The sequence below is a fragment of the Thunnus thynnus genome, chromosome 10 (genome assembly GCF_963924715.1).
Source record: "Thunnus thynnus chromosome 10, fThuThy2.1, whole genome shotgun sequence".
Classification (NCBI taxonomy): Eukaryota; Metazoa; Chordata; class Actinopteri; order Scombriformes; family Scombridae; genus Thunnus; species Thunnus thynnus.
The window spans coordinates 18,746,923-18,763,684 of record NC_089526.1 but is presented as its reverse complement, the minus strand read 5'-3'; the positions used below and the strand labels follow the sequence as shown (position 1 = coordinate 18,763,684).

Sequence of the window (16,762 nt, the reverse complement as noted above, 5' to 3'; positions counted from 1 at the left end):
TTCCAACTCAAGTAATTATCTTCATGTATGCAACTAGTCGATGGCGCAACCAACAGACACACAGATACAGTTGCCAGATCTATTTTTTTTTATTTAAATGCAGGTAGCTGTATTGGATATGAAGAAATGATTTATGGTTACACATTGTAAGTAGTAACACTTAAAATGACTGTAGTGGAGCCATCCACCTACTCTCTGATTTACCAATACTGTCTCAGTACTTAAGGATGTTGTTATACTATGCTTTCATGATTGTGACTATGATAGCTTAATCATAATATAGAGATAAGATAGCACAAACAAAAGAAAAGATCACACCCATGCTGACATTTCATGGATAACTTTGGCAGCTGAGTTGCACTGAAATGAAAATGACTGAAAATGAATGTTAAATGAAACTGAAATGAAAATGTGTGTGGCAGTCTGTTTCACTGTCTGCAGCCATCCATCTTGTACTCATATATAAACGCATTAAACCCTCTGCAGGCACTTTTAGTAGAAGATTGGTCACATTCTATTTTCTCAACCCAGGTGTTTGATTCCAGCAGATACTGTGTCCTATATGATAAAAGAGGAAGAGAATGAACGGGCTGAGAATCAAATTGTGTAAAATGATACATCTGTTAATATCAGTGAGTATACTTACTCTCCGTTCAAGTCGGTTGTGAGGCCATCTTTGCCCATGATGAGATACTGCTTTCCCACGTCTAACTGTCCTTTACACTGACGCCTCTTAGCGAACACTCGAACAGAATTTTCAGTCACATGCAAATCTCCCTCTGGTAGACAGAGCGTAGTCATTATGTTTATGATATTCAAACATAAATGTAGATAAATGAATGTATTCAATACTTACTTGATCTGAGTACTTCCTTCACATTCGTTTTGTACAGTTCAAAGTTACTCTTCTCAGAAACACTGAGAACTTCAACTATGTATGCTGAAATAAAGTAAGAATCAACCAGTAAATAACCATTCATTTGAACTGCTTTACTGATATTGTCACTTTAATGAAAGAATGCATTTGAAATCTTTTTATTCAAGTTAATATTAGATGCTTTTTACGCCATACTGTGTTGTGCAGCACTGACCGTAATCAACTATGGGGAAGAAGCAAGCATGTTCTTCACGGTCATTCTTTGTGATTCTTCGATTTTTTAGACCTTTGAATAGACTTTGTACTTTATGACAGGGTCCTAAAGGAAAGAGGAACATAATACAGTAAACAAATCTCAAAGGTAAAGCTTAATGTATTCACAGGTGTTTTATAGTATGGATATTAAAATAATGGCCTACTTTCTGCACACTGGCACACATCCTCTGAACACAGTTTGGAGACCATCTTGCTTCTTGCGGGGGCAGAGTAGAACACAGTGCACTTTATTTCTGCAAAGAAACCGCAAATAGTCAGTAAATTCCTGGTAATTTTTAACAAAGGTGACCCTTCTACCTTGACAAAAAATGCAGAAGATAAAAATAAAAAGCTTACGTGGTTCATAATAATCATAGAACACAGCTGGAGCGGGCTGCAGAAGGCCAATTGGCACTTTCTGTTCAGCATCGAAACTAATACATTCCTCTGGTTCAAAGAGCTAGAGTGAGAGAAGACATATTTTAGTACTGGACATGAAAATGTTTGTGTGTGTAAACAGAGTTCAGCCTTACCTCATTGAAATAGAGCAGCACTCTTCCATAGGAGGTTTCATAATGAGAGATGTATTGTTCAGGTGTGTCTTTTAGCTGGGAGGAGACAAGAATTGAACTTTTTCAAATGATAGCAGAAGAAAAGACAGTTCTTGAATTCATTCTTCTGATTAACTTGTTTGTCAGCATAGTTTTGGTGTAAAATATTAGAATAGAGTTGCAAAGTGGTTCTAGAAATGTTCTTCTCCATTCTGTATTCCCATTTTATATGTTTATTTAATGATATCATCAATGTTATTTAAATGATAGGGCTGGTGATTTTCTATACTTTTCTTATTGGCAACAAATCTCACTTGCAGAGCCAAACCAACAATGAATTGATCCTACTTACAAGTGCTTACAAGTATTGTGTGTGTATAAAAAGTCTGATATATCTTATTCCTCTGTGCCGCAGACCTCCATTTAAACTATTAAAAACATGTCAATGAGCCACACCGTTGCACTGGGTGACATGTTCCTTTGCCACAAAAGCAACGGTTACTGCCATAGAGCAGAAGTCAGTTTTCAAAATCATTTTTCTCAAAACAGTCATCCTTAAGGCATCACCATACACCACCATAAGTGGTTGTCAAAGGGCTGAGCAGTAAATAAAAAACTCTCAACCCCAATACCTTTTCATTGTCGGAAATTAGGGGGCCCGCGTCCAATAATTTCTGTAACTTACCAAAAATGATAATCTATCTAAAAGTGTGAACTGTTATCCCCATATTTAACATTTATTGTGTTCCACTGCATGTGGCTGTTCAGAACGCCTTCCAGTGTGGTTGGGCAACACATTGACCATAGTTGTTCCTTCAGAGTAGCTTTCATTTACTGTTAGCAGTCCTTGTAACAGAATTTTGAGCTCTGTGATTGGATGTTTCTTGTTAAACATGCACTATGAGAGTGCAATTTTGATATAAATAGGCTTGTACCTTCTACTTTTTACCCCAGAACCAGATATTTTCTAACACCGTTGGTAATCTTTTGCACTGATAATTCAACTGAGAGAGTTTCATGTCTGTCCAAAGTCACCTCACATTGCCTATATTGAGAAAATGAATGAGACTTTTACTTCAGGAAACAGCAACACCCAAAATAGTTCCTCCCACTTTGTGCTGAGAATGACAGTGATGAAGAGAGGGTATAGAGAGTTACTAACCTTGTCCAGGTCCTCCTCTACAGCTTCAAATCCACTCAGAAGTGTAATGTCAGCAATGGCCATTCCTGTGAGATTGCGGGCCAGGCTGTGACTAAACACAGGAAAACAATAAAAAACACAGGCTGAGAAAGACACTAATCGGGATTTGTGACCTTTTCTAGCAAAGCTCATTGTCTCACAAGTGACAATAGGGAGCAAATGAGATCTCATTCAACTAACCTGACGCAGACTCTGTAGGTGACCTTCTTGTCTGAATTTGCGCTGTTATCAACATCTCTCCTGTTTCGGGTGCGAGCATCATACCATTCAATAGCTGACCGTGGCACTCGTGCGCCTTTCTCCTCATTGACATCATCGTCATCATAATACTCATAATTTTCTATGACCTCAGCTGGAAAAACAGCAGTTAATGTAACTGTAACTTTAATCAGCACTGCATGTGGTTTTGAGTTGTTATCAGTGACCAAAGCTCACCAGTGTACTTCACTTTCCCCTCCACCGTGACTCTGATAGACAGCTTGTCACAGTTGTCGTTGGGTTCCAGTAGGTAGTAAGCCTTCACAACCTGCCAAAGAGATTGGGGATTTACTGTAAATTATGGATCTCTTTCAGCATTCATAGAGACATTAATCAAACTTACTTTTAGCTTGACATCCCCTTCTCCTGTAAACTCTGCCGAAACATTGTTCCCTTCAAATTTCTGGAACAAAATACACCAAAAACAAATAATCTAAGAATGAGTTTAAATATTTATGGGAGTATTCAGGTGTTATGCTAAAAATGCTCTCTGATACCTTAAGGTTAGTTTCCACCTTCTCCTTCTGATTCGTCATCTCAAGATTTATTCTGTCTTGCTTTCCTGGAACTTTGAACTCTGCTATTACATTTGCTTCGGGCCTGGAGGACTTCTTTAACTCATACTCAGAGAGGGCTTCCAATGCCATCACGGTATCCTGGACACAATAATAAAACATCAATACCAAGTTTAACATCTCTACTCTGACAGTTAATTTGGACTGTACTGTATGGTGTGACACAGAGGATATATATGAGCTATGTCCAAAGACAGGAATTTTTGGTGGGTTTAAGCAATTCTCAATTTAGCAACTCAGTCACCTGTGTTGTTCTGCGGCCTCCAAAATAGTTTTCTTGGGTGGTTAACCAGCAGGCTGCTTTGTCTGCCCATTCGGTGTGGCCAAGTGCCACTGCAGTTAAGAGGGCATAGGCTGTAGTTTCTACTGTGATAGCGTCTGCCTTCTCTTGATTCCCTGTGCTGGCATCAGCTGTCCACAGATAACAGCTATTCTTCCCTGATAAGTAAGAAACAGACAATAAATGTCACACATTTCAAATACTACCATACTGTGACATATCCATTTGTTGAATTTAACATTTTAACCACAATGAGTATGTTTGCTCTTAGGGTTGGGCGATATGATAATAAAGACAGTGAGATGATAAAAAAAAAAATGTAATTGGGCAAAGATTTACACTATGATAGCTATCACTTTAATATCTCTGGGTGTGTTAGGTGATGTTGTAAATCAATGAATGGGACTTGTTGCATCAATGTGATGAAATGTTGTTTTCTCAGGTAGTTATTTCTCTTTATTTCTTAAAAGCAGACATTTATGTCCAGTTATTTTATCAATAAACCAGTTCTCAACTGATTTTCCATAGAACTGATTATACATTCATCATATATACTTTATCATTTATCATATATATCATTTACATATTGTTGTAAATTATAATTATAATTATTATTATTATTATTATTATTATTTTCATGAAATACCATATCACCCACTCCTATTTGCTTTGATTGAACATGCCTTCAGTAGCCATTCCTTGAAGTCTTATCCAGAAAGATGTAAGATCTGTTCCTCCTGGCAGGCACACTGAGAGGCAGTAGGCTGTAATGGCCACAGCATAGGGATTCTGAAGCTCCTCAAAGTGTGACACGAGATACGTTGTTGCTCTTGAAATACTTGCTTCCTGGTAGAAAATACATGTGGACATGTAGCATGCATGTAGTCAGTGAATTATTTTAATCTAATCTTCTTTACAAATTATGCATTGACAACAGTGTATTAAAATATGTTCAAATAAAACTACAACAATAACAACACTACAGCCATGCTAGCGGCATGCTAACATTTCCTAATTGGCAGTAATGTCTGGATGTATTACACAAAGTACAGCCAAGACTAATGGGAATGTCATCAGTTTTGCAGGCATTTGGTCATAAACCTACCAAATACCTGCATACCTAATATTGTGGCAATCCATCCAAAGATTTTCAAGACATTTCACTCAGAACCACAAAAGTCAACTTCATGGTGGCTCTGAAGGAAAAGTCAGGTATCCAAGTAGATTAGCATACATAGCCTGGGACTCATGAATTATCTGTACACAGTTGCATGACGATCTAGTTTAACAGTTGTTGAAGTTGTTGAGATATTTCAGTCTCATAGCCGTGCCAAAAGCTAAAAACAGTCACCTAGGACAGCAAGTCTTTATATTATCTCACCACATCATTTCTCCCTTCAGCTGTCAGGAATTGAAGGGACCGGTGCAGTGCAAGAGTTATGAAAGCTGTCATGGATGCTTTTTCATCGTGTTTTTTCTACAATTAACACAAAGAGACAATACTGCATTCAAATAAATGCCATTCAGTTTGTTGCCACCTCAAATACTGTTTTAATATACTCTATATGCATGTTCTAACATGTACGAAGTAGCTCCTAAAAGAGGTTACCATCACTCCTCTGTGTAGCACAGGCTTTGGGTCACTGTATGACCCATCGTTGTTCTGTACTGTGAGCAAGTAACTGACTGGTTGTCTGATCTCTTCAAATGGTACAACCCTAGTCCTCCTGCCCTGTTGTCCAAAAGACGCTGTCTGACGCTCTGCCACCAATGAAAAAAGTTTGACAACAAGAGCATTCACCCTGAGGACAAAATAAAGAAAAATAAGAGAGTGGTGAAGATGGAAAAATCAGATTTACAATTTAAGATGCTCAAAATGACAAAAGTTAATTTATTATATGAGACACTGTAACTACCTTACATCTCAAAGATCAGGTCTCTCCTCTCTCATGCTGAGGGTCGTATGAAGATAACAATCATACATGCTTTCATATTGTTATTTCTTAACTATTTGCAATTCACTGTGGAACAATCTCACGTCTTCAGTTAGTGCAAAATGCAGCTGCTCCTACTTATACTGCTGAACTGCTGCTCCCCTTATGAGCCAGAGCGCAACTTCAGATCTTCAGGCAGATTTTGTAGTCAGGGTGACTCAGCTTTGGATCTCCCTGCCTGAAGGTCTGAGGCTTGCAGAATCAGTACATAAACATATCTTTTTAACAAAGCATTTTATTGATGTTTGCCCAAATTTGTATGTTTTCCAGTTCCTCTTTGTTTTATGTGTTTTATTGTATTCTATTGTATTTTGGGTTATTTTAGTCTTTGTACTTTTATTAGCTTGTACTTAATTGCAGTGCTGATTTTGTATTTGAAGAATTGTGTAACACTGTTTGAAAAGGTTTTATATAAATAAAGTTTTTTATCATTATTATTACAGCAAATATCAAAAAGGCAACTTTAAACAAATACTCACCAATTACTAGATTGCACATGAGGCCATAATCCATAAGATATGCCTCTCTTGAATGTTAAAATCCTCATATAACCTGTCAAAAAAAGTGTTAACTTTGTTTAAAAGAAGAATGTCTACAGCCCTGTTAGTGAGTCATAGAGGGTGCAACGTTCATTACATTACAAGAAGAGGATGGAACAGCCTGGGGATCCCTTTTTATTCTCAATAGGAGAAACCATTTTTTGTGTGCTTTAATCTAGTCTTGCTTTAAAACACTGGCTTTCTGTTACATTTGGGATTTAATTCAAAATCTTTCTAATTACTTACACAGTGATATCTGCCATATATCAATGAGATATTTATTCTATGGAAAATACTATAAAAGGGCAAAAAAAGACATGTAGGCACATAGTTATAGACCTACTTATCAAATGACAAAGACATTATTCAATTAGCTGCTTGATGTGCTCCTACCTTCCTCAATTTTTTGAAGAGCATCATCTCTGCTACCTGCAGGCAGCTCAAACCATTGCTCAGACAGGTCAAGGTAGCGGAGGGCTAAAGCTGTGGGGGACATTCGTACCATTGTCTGTTCCAAACATCCTGTAGGCAATTCGATCAATTTGTTAACCGTCTCAGGCGAAAGAAGGTTCTTTGCATATGAATTGCCAAATCCGTCCCCTGTCAGGTGAGAACATTGAAAGGTTAAGACGCTGTCATTATAAAGGTCTGTGAAGTGCTTATCTGTGTCTAACTGCACATATACCTTCCACTGAGACGAAAATATTGGTGTTGGAGTCGGGGACTGTTTCGTCTGGTAAAGTTCCATCAATAATGAGAGTCTTTGTGCTCCTCCCTTCACAATGGAGAGAAGTATGTTGATTAAAGCAAAGGTAAATGCAAAGTAAAGAATTAAATATGATGAAGAATTAAGTATTATTAAGAAATAGTGACACAACTCACCATCGAATTTGAGCAGTTTGGTTTTTTCTACTCTCTTTTCTATTCCTTCTGTCTACAAACAAATTACACATGAAAATATGGGAGTGAAAAAAAGTATGTTGATGTAAATTTATATTACTAGCACACAAATATGCTCATACTGATATTTTAAAGCATCATCATAGTCAATAAGCAGATAAACCAATGTTGTTGTCACTCACCCGCACATTCAAAGGCTTTTCAATTGCATCTATTCCATACTCATTCTCTATATCATAGAGGCGTATTTTGATGGGTATTGAACCGATTATCATGGGGACAGCAGAGAAAGTGACAAACTGGGAAGAGCTTGGTTCCACTGTAATGTTAACAAAGGATGAAGTGGTGGCTGAACCGGGGGAACACAGACCCTCACTTTGCTCCATGTGAACTGCCACCTAGAGAAATGCAGAAATGTGTTCACAGAGAAAGACAACATTAAAAATTGAATTTCAGTCTTTTACCCAGTAGGTGGTCACTGGTTAAAGTGCCACAAAACATTAGGTTATATCTACCTGTAGTGTTTCATCGCCGTAGTTGTAGATAACAGGTGAAATGGCTAGTTGCTCATATTTTTTTACTGAGTAAGGCAGTGTCAGAGACACAAATGCCGGCTTAAATGCTTTGAACTGTGTCGGCTGAGCTACACAGAAACCTAAATGAAATATGAAGTGAAGCACAGTTATTATGAGAAGTTTTTTCATCATATATCTCAGATGCATTTGTGAAATGGGAAGCTGTTATTACCAGTGGTTGAAGATAAAGTGGCGACCTGAATCTCCCATGTGGTGATGGAATCGGGTAGATGAAAAGAATGCCTAAAAGAGTTGTCAATCAGGAGAAAATGAATTTATTGCTTGTAAAATATCTGACGAATGCTTTGTTTATTCATATTATAGCTTTTAACTGATGCACTTGACCAGAAACTCTTACGTTTTTTTGTCTGTTACATCAAATTCTTTGAATCCAAAGCTTGGGGGGAAAAATCTCCGAATGTATTGAGCAGTGCTGTCCAAGAAGAACTGTTCAATGTCCACTGTGCTTGAAGCTAAAAAACAAAAAAAATGACAGGTTTGTGATGATCATTCCACAAAATGCTATTTAAACGGGAAAAAGTTTTAAATATCCACATGATAATTTCATCTCACTTCTGCCAAGTCCTCTCTGGGCATCCTCTTGGATCTTTTTTTTTCTCAGACGTTCTCCCTCAAGGCAGCATTTTAAAAACACATCTGCACACTCAGTTTTGGCTTCCACCAGAGACATCCTCTTTGCTCTTTCTTGACATGTTCGTCTCATAGGGATGAGAGAAAACCCGCGAACACAACACTCTTGCAAATCTTTATCGGAAAAGTTTGATTCTGAAAGTGACATTAAAAGACATATTTTATAGCATATTCTTATCAGAAGCATTTTACATGATCTCAGACTGATATTGTGATGCCAGAATTCTGTCGTACTTAAGCTCATCATTTCCTGCTGAAGGTCCACAGAACGTTGTCGTCGTGCAGATTGTGAATCACAGACAAAATCTGGAAAAGTCGTATAACAGTATAAAAGCTCAGCTCAAGGCAAGAAACATTTTTGTAAATGTTTGTGTATAATGAAACACCAGTGACACCACAACTAAAAACTCCCTGGCTCCCCTTAGGCCTAGAGGTCTGGAATTTTATACAGGTGTGGTTGACAAGATGTAGAAGGTATGTGGTGATTTGCAGAGTTCTGGTGTAAAGCTGGTTATTGTTATTCAAATATGACTCATCATAGACAAGGACCAAAAACACTTTTCTGAGCTATATTTGAACTGATTAGCCACATGCTAAACAAGCACATTTCCAGATACTAGAAGATGTTACTTTTCAAATGAAGCTTTATACATGCGTTTTGGCCTTACAGTTCCTCTATAAGGCCAAAGCACACATCTTTATTACTTACTTCTAGTTGTATGTAGTTTTGCTTTAATTTGGTTTAGGATAAAACAGTCTGCATGGCTAGATACCACTACAGGTCAGTGAGAAAATATTTCTGGTAATCTGGATGAACCAACCCTTTAAAACATGTCCTTTCAACACACACTGCAATAACCTATGTCCCATTTCCTGAAAATATCTGCATGATCTTGTGTCAAAACAAATATTCATTTTTTATCACATCTAAACTGATACATACTGTAAAATATAAAAATTTAAAGTGTTCTAATTCAGCATTTCCCTGGTATTTTTAGAATGAGTTTTGACACTAAATGATTAAACATTATTCAGTCAACTCGTAAGGAAGAAGGAGGTATATGTATGTATGTAAATATTACATATATCATATGTAAATATGTATTATTGAAGTGTGGATATGTGACAAATATTATTGTTGTTGTTTATTGTTATTGTTTATAGTTACTGTAATGCAAGACTCTACATATAGAGATGAATCTGGATAATAAATTTGTTCTGCTCTCAGTTTACATTTTAAAGAAAGGACAATTGTGCTTCTGTCATACCCTTTCTGGACGCTGACTGGGACTGAGACACAAAAGACAAGCCAGCATCAATGAGTATGGATACTGGGTTAAATCCTCCGCCATATGAGCAACCAAGGTCATATGACTGCATAGAGGAAAACACCTGAAAAGTGTAAACAAGAACAGGAATTTACTCATCACATTACAATATATAGGTTGAATAAAACAACCTGTGTGTCTTGCGAGAGAAAGTGTGTGAAAGTGTTACCTGTTTGCTTGTGAGTTTATTGTCTGCTTTTAGAGCGTAGAAGGCCTTATCAACTGCCAGCAAAGCGACTTTCGCTCTCGCACCGTGTAAATCAATTTCTAGCTCAGCTTTCTTTCCGGGTACAAATGGTGATTTTGATTCCACCTAAATTAAAGTGAAGGATGTTACAGACATTTTGAAATGCCATTGTCCAAGATCAAGGTTAATTCAATCAACACGTCTAAATATTTGCATGTAAAAGTATAGGCAGTTCAGTCATTGAAACTAACCTAAACATAACAGAAGTGAATATTTTGTGTTGACAGCGAATGATAATTGGCCTGCAGCCTAATAAAGCTTTAGTCAACTTAATTAAGTCTGCCCTCACACCTCCTTTCCTGCCTACTTTATAACAAATGCAAAACAATATAAGATGCATCTTTTTACAGAATGACCCTTTTTAAACACACAGTCAATAGCGGTAAAGTTCTGTTTGTCTACTGTCGCACTCTGCTCAGGCTGCACTCTTATCTCTTGTGTTTACTTACCCTGACCTTTATCCCGCATTCATCCCTGACATCTACCCACACAGAGTCAGCAATGATGTCACCACCCTGGTTGTAGAAGTAGCCAATCAGACGGAAGGATGGCACCATGTCAGCAGTTATCCTAAGGTTGACTTTCGCTGACTTACCAAGTAATAAAGTGCCTGTTCTTATTAGCATCCCACGACTTAAGACCTTCAACAGAGACAATTGAATATGTTTAATTGTGACAAACTGTTGCTCCTCTTTCTCAAAACATGTTGTATTCAGTCAGATATGCCTCACCATGTAGTATATGTACCCAGTATGTGGGGCATTGACAGTGTTGTATGTCACTGATAGATCGTCATTCATAGAGTATATCTTCTTGGTAAAAGTCATATAAAGGTGGCTGTCACCCTGTTGCTGTTGAATTACTTTCCTCTGTTGCAAGCCATCTGCAGACACCTATTGGAACCAGAGGTGGAAACTGTTAAAACTGAACTAAAGCAAATTTAACACTTTTAACTGAGTCATTAAGGGATACTAACTTCAACAGTGATTGCACCAGCTGCATTTATGATATTAAAGATAGAAAACACTGCCCCCTCCTGGTCACTGATGCCTTGCCCAGATCCCTCAGAGGAGCTTGGTACATCAATCTTTACTGGCACACCAGCTGCCGGGGAGCCATCAGGGAGACGCAGGAATGCCTATAATAACAGCAAATAAAATCTTTTATACACAAACTAATTATTCAGTTTGTCATTTACATACAGTAGTTGTGTAGTCATTCGTTACCACAACATCCAGCGGATATCCAGGAAGGAAATATGAGCGAGTTCGAGAGAGATCTATGGTGTATCGCTGGGAGATGATGGGAAGGGAAACTTCTGCCTCTTGTATTTCACCACCTGGACCAAACAATACATACAAACACCATCAATAGTGTAATCGCCGTGCTCCTAGATGCTCATAACAAGAAACAGAGACATCTACTGTACTCTTCACAGCATATGACTCTGTATACAACACACCAAATCAGTTATACAGGTTAAAAAGTATATTCTTTCATTACATCATAATAGGCTAATAACAATACTTTAGATCAAAGAAAAATAAAAACAACAACAATAATCAATAATTCAATGTTTTTTTTTCCCCTTCTCAGAGGTTTCTGACTTTAACAATGGCAGGCCATATAGTGTGACAGTGTGTCCTTTACTTTGTATGTTGGTGACAAATACTCCCAAATAGAGTTGTGCTCCACTGCGCTGTAAATCAGAGAGGGTTTTGTTCAGCTGTTTTTGGATGTGCCGATTTATTTTTGCTGTGCTGTGTGACACTTTTGCAATTCCATCCTGGATCTGCAAGAAACAGCATTTTTGTTGTTTTTCAAGTATTATAACACTTTAGGGATTAACAGCATTATACATTTTGGATAGATATCTGTTTTTTCTCACCGAATCAGTTAACTCCAGTCCCTTGATAAAGATAGGTGTCTCTTTTTGACCATCGGTTGTGCCTTTTTTTACCACTCCAAATTGGCAGTGGTAGGCCCCTCTAACTGTCTCACCATATGAATACCTAGAGAAAATCATTGTAACATTATGACTGCTGAAATAAAGACAAAAAAGCCTGAAAATGTAATGAGAGAGAAAATTAACTCAAAGACATCAACATAACTATATGTGAACAAAATATTAAGCTTTCCTTCTTGAAAAACACTGCATTGGGGTTACTGTACACATTTATTACCCCATTCTGCAACTGCACAATGCTTCTAGCCACTCTTTGCCTATTTTGAGGTTTATCACAGTAGTTTAGCATCTAGCAGCTAAATATCTTTTTTGAGTTCAGAGTTTGTGGACTAAACCAGAGCTAAAAGGCCAAAGATTGATGGATGTCTGCTCATCATATGGCCAGAAACATTACTCAGATGAGAGTAATGTAATGTCACAACTGGTTGCTAACATGTTAACATTAAACTAGCTGTAACCTTGGAGACAATGTAAGCAAACTTCATAAAGAAATGTCAGGGCTGTGTATTTGTCAACTGCCCTGCCAACTGGCCAAAAATGGATTAATATTGCTTTAACAATAGATTTATTGGGAAATTAATCAACACTTACATGGCTGAGATGGTGAAACTCAACTGTTCAGCATTCAATAAAATGTAGCTCTCATCCATTGTGATGCTCACCTCAAAAGTTGGTAAAACTAGGATGTGTAAGAATGGAAATGTTTTTAAAGGGAAGGAATATTATCTGTTAGTTTAAAAAAAGTAACATACTTTCATCAGATTAGTAGCTTACCAAATTTTTGGACTTTGAACTCCCTGGAAGCAGGATGTGCTTCATCATCTTCATAGTGTGCTATAATTTTCCATGTGCCCATTCTTTGTAAACAAAACATATTTTATCATATGTAAGTTGCTTGTGCTGTTGTGTTAGTCACCGTTTATTGCAAATCTGTTTTCACATACTTAGAGACGTCAGGTATGGGGAATGTGCCAGTGAGTATTCCTCCCTTGGCAGTGTTAAGGGATTTCATTATTCTGTTTCCAGCAGCATTCTATCATGAAACGATAAAAGCATGAATTGTGAGATTTAAACCATTAAAATAACGCCTACAGATGTGTGCAGAAAATGCATCTACTCACAAACACTGATATCTGGATAATGTCGTCGACCGGCCTTAATGTCTGGTCAAGAGTGAAGATCCTGAACTTAACTAAAAAAGAGTAAACCAACATAAAATGGCTTTAAAAAATAGTCACTGTTAACCCTTCTATTCACATTCGTTCACTTTCTTTTTACCTGTCTGTGTTGGGTTGTACATTGGCTGATCAGTCTGGATGAAGACATACCCTCTGCGTTTTGATACCAGGACCCTTGTTTTATACCTGATATTGAGGCTCTCTGCCACTAGCATAAGGTAGGGGCGTAGATTTTTTGGTGGAGGGATTTCTGACATAATTTCGTTGTCTATCTGTAAAGATGCAAACAAGAAGTGTTGGTTTATGACATCTCAGTCCTGTCTAAATTTGTATGACTGAGGAAGCTTTGGTTACACTTTATTTTGCATGATCTTTAATTTTATACTAATTTCCTGGAAATTTTCTGAGTAATTTACAGGTATTTAACAGTTATAGGACATTTTACAGAAAGGGCAGTGCAATTTGGTAATTTGAGCTAAACCAGAAGTTAGCTGTCTCAGCTGGCAGAGCATGTGCAATATGTTTTCATCTGGGTAATTTCTTTATAGTGGGGAAGTGGCGCCACTGAGCGCCTTTCATAGGAATGAACGGGGCCCAGCCTTCCACGATGTATCCAGTTCTCTTTATACATCCATGGTAGATATAAAGGGCTCATTTTAGGGTAACAAAAGCACAACAATTCTTATTTTCAGAATAATTATACACTAATTGAAACATATATTCCATTTATGCCAAGTCCGTTCCACTAAATGCCACTAAATTCTAAACATTGCACCTTTAAGAATCTAATTTATAAAGAATTTTTGCACATTAACAATTACATATGAACCCAAATATGAGTGGTCACTTACCAACTAAACCAACTTAACACTTTTTGTTTATTTCTTATAATTTGTACCAAATTGCATCATCCTCTCTGTTAAATATCCTAAACATTATACCTGCAAATTACCCTGAAAATTTCCAGGAAATTAGTACATAATTAAGGGACCTTTAAAATAACGCATTACATAAGTTTTTCATACCATGAGCTCCACCTGTTTGATGTCACTTTCACTGGCACACGAAGTTGAAACCTTGTTAGACACCACACTACCAGTGCTCTCATGCTCCAGATAGAGAGTAACAGGAGTATTAACATGACCCCATCCCATCTGGACAAACACTTTCTCATTAACACCCACATGAAACACGGAGGGGGCTGAGATGAAGAATCTGCACCGAAAGATAAAAAATAGCACTTTACTGTATCCTTCACATTGCTTTTTTTTTTTGCATTCATATACTTCTATGCTTATACATAAACAGCAAGTTTACATATAAGCATATACAGACATGTTCTGTCTAATCTATTACCTCGACAGAATAATCATGAGACATACATGACACTCAAATATATTATTTAATATGTGGATATCACATCCTAGAAGACAGAAAGAATATTTTAAATCTCTCTTACATTTATTATTAGCAGTTATTGAAGTTGCTGGTTTAAGTTTATTTGCTTACAATTCATTACTACATAATGTATATTCATGCAGCTATTCCTACATTTACCTGTTTTTCGTTGAACACTCCGTGTCCACAGTCAAGATCAGAAGCAGTATCGAAAAGATGTAGCACTTCATTGTGCAGCTTCTACTTCTTTTCCTGTACTGACACAGGGTTTTGATTAGCTCAGGTTTTTGTAGGTCATCCTCCCCTGTATTTCTCAATCATGAAATGTCTAAATGCCCTCCCTCTGTTTTTTTCTTCTTGGACAACTGAGAAATATGCACCACTCCTCATGTAGAATGTACAAACTGGCAATAAATAAACTAAGAAAATCCTCATACTGTCAGATAGCATGTATACTGATGTGTATGTCAGATAGCATGTGTACTGATGTGTACAGATGTGTGCCATACTTCTTGGTTTAGTAGTGTGTACATGTATATATGGATGAAACTATGTAATCTAAACATATTTATCTAAAACACAAGGTTAACAACATGCAGATCAGATCACAGAGGACTGATGAATGTATTTTATACTACAGCATGTTTTTCATTTTTATAAAAGTCATTATTATATCACTGCTTGGCTTGCAGCATGGAAAGTGTTTGTTTCTGTTTCACAATGTGTAACTGTCACCTCATTGGTCACAGCATGCCAGCCAGACTTCCCCCAAATCATGTGATTTACAAGAAATCAGGTTTGGATTGTTTGCGTTTTGGTTGGAATAGCTACTTCTAATTCCAAAACAAATGGTTCAAAGGCCATTTTTAGAGGTCAAGTGTATCTGCAAACTCCCTACTACAACAATTTCTTCAGTTTAGTGAATCCAATCTTTTTATATATTTTATCTATAGCTACTAAAGCTGCTTATTTGACACATGATGACACACACGTCAATGTTCTGTTTATTTATAACTTTTCTATCCTTATCATGTGTGTATTCAACTAATCATGCACTGAATGGAATTTAAAAGGCTGCCAAAATATGTTCTGATCTGGCAAAATGGAACAGTATGATTAATTGACACAGACTATGATCAGGTTTTGATCTCAGTAAGTAACAAAAGATATACAAAGACAATGACAGAAACGTTTTTTTTCTTGAACAGATCAAGGAAAGATGCAGTCAAGAGAGTAATAAAAGCGCATCTGTCTTCCAAGTGTACATACCAGGATACATCATTAAACACACTGATGGGACAGACAATCCCCTATTTATTTTAATGTACATTTAAAGCATACTAACACTGCAAGTGAATGCAACAGATGTTTACAGATGTGACAGTAGACTTTAACTCACTATAGAGACAAAAGGGTCATACTCTTAAAACCACGCCCACCGGAGGACAAACAGTCAGCGCCATAATATGCAGCCAAAAGCTTAAACGCGAACAAAATGACTGATTTCAGCATGTCAACGGACTATTTTAGCACCATATGATATGTCTGCCAGAGAGTTATAGCATATGTTGAAACCCTTTACATTAAGATGCAATATATGAATGCAAGGGCTGACATCACGTCTACAGAAGAGATAGCACAACTGAATAGCGAACTCCACTACATAACAGGCTGGCATGACACTTTTCACAGCTGATATGGCGACTACAGTTTGCAAACAGAGTCTGACATGCAGTTATTTCCCGTTCAGGCTCTTTTTTACAGTTAGCATCTCAGCTAAATGCAGGTTAGCTATTATGTGATTTAAACGTATATTACAAACACTGTACTACCTTTCAATTAAACAGCTGTTCTGTTTTGACTTTCATGCGTGTTGTCTGTGACTGTAGCAGCGTGTCCAGGTTTACGTGACATTTTTACGGAGGTTTTTGAGCTGCAGGCTGTCCTTGCAGCTCAGGTCGGGTCTGTGTCTTCCACCGCACAGCGCAC

The 16,762-nt window shown here is 37.3% G+C and overlaps 1 protein-coding gene across 1 annotated transcript; it reads right to left on the bottom strand.

Moving 5' to 3' along the window:
- Positions 1-70: 70 nt before the first annotated feature.
- Positions 71-15,025, bottom strand: c4b (complement C4B (Chido/Rodgers blood group)). The gene is made up of 41 exons (XM_067601785.1): positions 14,933-15,025; positions 14,401-14,590; positions 13,476-13,647; positions 13,319-13,389; positions 13,142-13,230; positions 12,972-13,054; positions 12,789-12,876; positions 12,120-12,243; positions 11,882-12,023; positions 11,458-11,570; positions 11,208-11,369; positions 10,963-11,124; positions 10,681-10,872; positions 10,154-10,297; positions 9,925-10,048; positions 8,891-8,962; positions 8,579-8,791; positions 8,364-8,478; positions 8,178-8,248; positions 7,946-8,085; positions 7,613-7,828; positions 7,413-7,464; positions 7,216-7,305; positions 6,924-7,130; positions 6,471-6,543; positions 5,607-5,799; positions 5,379-5,474; positions 4,681-4,843; positions 3,962-4,155; positions 3,640-3,798; positions 3,486-3,545; positions 3,320-3,410; positions 3,065-3,236; positions 2,846-2,936; positions 1,666-1,740; positions 1,490-1,592; positions 1,297-1,386; positions 1,092-1,196; positions 857-940; positions 647-779; positions 71-558 (listed from the first exon to the last, which is right to left on the bottom strand). The coding sequence occupies exons 1-41, from the start codon at positions 15,001-15,003 to the stop codon at positions 429-431; spliced, it is 5,115 nt and encodes a 1,704-aa protein (XP_067457886.1). The 5' UTR covers positions 15,004-15,025; the 3' UTR covers positions 71-428.
- Positions 15,026-16,762: the final 1,737 nt, after the last annotated feature.